Source organism: Palaemon carinicauda, chromosome 32 (genome assembly GCF_036898095.1).
Source record: "Palaemon carinicauda isolate YSFRI2023 chromosome 32, ASM3689809v2, whole genome shotgun sequence".
Lineage (NCBI taxonomy): Eukaryota > Metazoa > Arthropoda > Malacostraca > Decapoda > Palaemonidae > Palaemon > Palaemon carinicauda.
In genome coordinates, this window is record NC_090756.1 from 25,559,355 (window position 1) to 25,562,013 (window position 2,659).

The 2,659-nt window shown below is 41.9% G+C and overlaps 1 protein-coding gene across 1 annotated transcript; it reads left to right on the top strand.

Moving 5' to 3' along the window:
- Positions 1-511: 511 nt before the first annotated feature.
- LOC137625540 (uncharacterized) lies at positions 512-1,497 on the top strand. The gene has a single exon (XM_068356450.1). It carries the CDS (start codon positions 535-537, stop codon positions 1,495-1,497), a length of 963 nt encoding a protein of 320 aa, XP_068212551.1. The 5' UTR covers positions 512-534.
- The last annotated feature ends 1,162 nt before the right edge of the window (positions 1,498-2,659 follow it).

A 2,659-nucleotide genomic window follows, 5' to 3' on the forward strand; every position in this document is an offset into this window, starting at 1 on the left:
ATTCAATCATGCGTTCACCCACCAAGTCCTATTCCGTTCTGTCTGCCAGTTGCCACAAAATAAAAAGGAAGGGTAAATGTGTAGGAGAGCTCCGCGGAAGATCTTGAAGAATTTAAACACCTACAATTCACTATTATATCATATAGAACGCTTATATAATAGTCAATATATGAGCAGCTTCTATTTAACGAAGATATTCGTGTGTATAGTTATGTTTCACTTGGACTTTTTCTAAGTGTTTGTTTTTGTTTACTGTGTGATGTCTTGGCTAAAGTGAGCTGTTTCACCGCCTTACTGCGTATGGCAGACTAGTTCTCAATGCTATTCTAACTAATAACAGGTGTTTTTTTGACGTCACACTGTTTGAAAACCAATCATGGCGGTTTTTACAAATCTAGCCAATGCTGACACTTACTTCACTTATCCCTGCTATTTTTCCACCAGTTACCACAGTTTACGTGAAGTTCCGCGGAGGAATATTTTTGCACGTCTCGGATCTCCCTTCAAACTGAAAAGGTTATTTTGCCGTGAAGTATGGAGCAATTAGCAGGACCTTCATCCCGTTCTGACTGTGTCACTTGTGAAAATTGTTTCATTTCATATGGGGATTTTTGTGTACATTATTCAGGGAAAGTTGATTTGATAATTGCATTTGCTCAACGTCATGGTTTGATTTTGGCAGAGAAAAAGTGCCCTAATTGTGAAAATGTGTGCCGTATAGATTACAAGAAATTAGCATTCCGGTGTGATCGTAGTGTGGTTACTCGTGGGAAAAGGAAGAGGAGGTGCAATTTTTTCGTGTCTTGTTTCAAAGGTACATGGTTTGGAAAAGCAAAGTTAGATATTGAGACTAATTTGAAGTTTGTGTTCCTTTTTTTGCAAAAGGCCTTTTCATTTGAATTTGTTTCGTTTGAACTGAAACTCAATAATCACACTATCGTTGATTGGTGTTCGTTTTGCCGTGAGGTGCTTATTTCTTGGGGTCTGAGACGTTCTCGGAAAATTGGAGGCCCTGGATTAACCGTTGAAATTGATGAATCAAAATTTGGCAAGCGCAAGTACAATGTTGGACGCGTCATAGAGGGTCAGTGGGTGTTTGGTGGTATCTGCCGTGAAACCCGGGATTTATTTTTTGTGCCGGTGCAAGACCGCTCCGCTGAAACATTACTGGCTATTATCCGCCAGTATATAGCAGAAGGTACCACGGTGATATCGGATTGTTGGAAGGCATATAATTGTTTAGAAAAAGAAGGTTATAAGCACCTTACGGTTAATCATAGTGTTAATTTTGTTGACCCAGTTACAGGTGCTCATACTAACACCATAGAACGTACCTGGAGAGGCACCAAGGCCCTGGTCCCCAAATACGGAAGAAGAAAAGATCATTTTGTGGGGTATTTGGCCGTGGCCTACTTTAAATTGGGCATAACTGATCCTGCCAAAAGACTTCATCACTTCCTCCTGGCAGCAGCAGATTTGTATCCACCTACACCATAACAGTAAGGTATGTGGTAGTTTGCAGTTTACGTTAACGTTGTGCCCTGAAAATTACTGTGGCCTTAAGGGGGGGTCGCAGGGGGGGGCGGAGGCCCCCCCCCCCCGGTAGGCCTAGGTAGGGGTACAGGGCCCCATAGGCTAGGTTAGGTGGGTGTCTTAGGTTCGGTGGTGCCCTGAAAATTACTGTGGCCTTAAGGGGGTGTCGCGGGGGGGGGGGGGGGGGGGCGGAGCCCCCCCGGTAGGCCTAGGTAGGGTAGGTAGTTGTATTAGGTTCGGTAGTGCCCCGAAAAATCACTTTTCTCCTCCTCCCCCCACCCAAAAACCCCGCTTCCCACTGGGGTCCCCTATAATTGTAGTAGTAGGTTTATGCTTACATTTTCTGTGTAAGAGTTAGGTGGTTGTAGGAGGATTATCTCACAGTTTCAAGGTAACTGTAGCTCTAATTTACTGTTTTCTTTCGTTTTCTACTTTTAGAAACTTTTAAATCGAGCGCGGAGCTCTCCTACACATTTACCAAAGGAAGTTGCCCAATGGAATGAAAAAGGTGATACAACCAGTTGGTTCTGACTAAAGCGACTTCGAAAAATGTAAGTACTGTACAGTATAACTATAAATAATTGAAATAACGTCAAAATACTTGGACACCCAAGCTGGCATGCGCACATCCAGTACCGCTTGCCAGACCAGAAGAGCAGTGAGATAATGTAAAATTGTTAGCGGAGCAAGCAACGACAGAGCAAAAAAAACATTGAACCTAAGTGATTGATTAGATAATTAAAATAACGTAAATATATTCGGCCGTGTATCACTCGCTAGAACAGAGGATTAGTGAGATAATGTTAAATTACGAGCCACGACCGAGCAAAAACTAGTTATCAAATAATGCTAAGTCGGCAGATCAATACACTTCCGTAAATGGTGAGTATGACGTCCACGGTTACAATGAACTAATATATGGGAATGAAAATCGCATTTTCTATGAATATGCCATCATCATACAAAAGCCCCAAACTACCTACAACCACACAGCTAACAAATTTCCATCATTGGGGATTTTGTACTAAACTATAAATTTACCGAAATGCCCTGTTGTTCCTATTTGCCAACAATGGCAATGTTTTTGGATAAGCCAATTTTTTTAGTCATTGAAAATAACACTTTT

What these genes read in the sequence shown, in the direction of transcription:
- LOC137625540 (XM_068356450.1), top strand. Translation starts at nt 535, where the DNA reads ATGGAGCAATTAGCAGGACCTTCATCCCGTTCTGACTGTGTCACTTGT.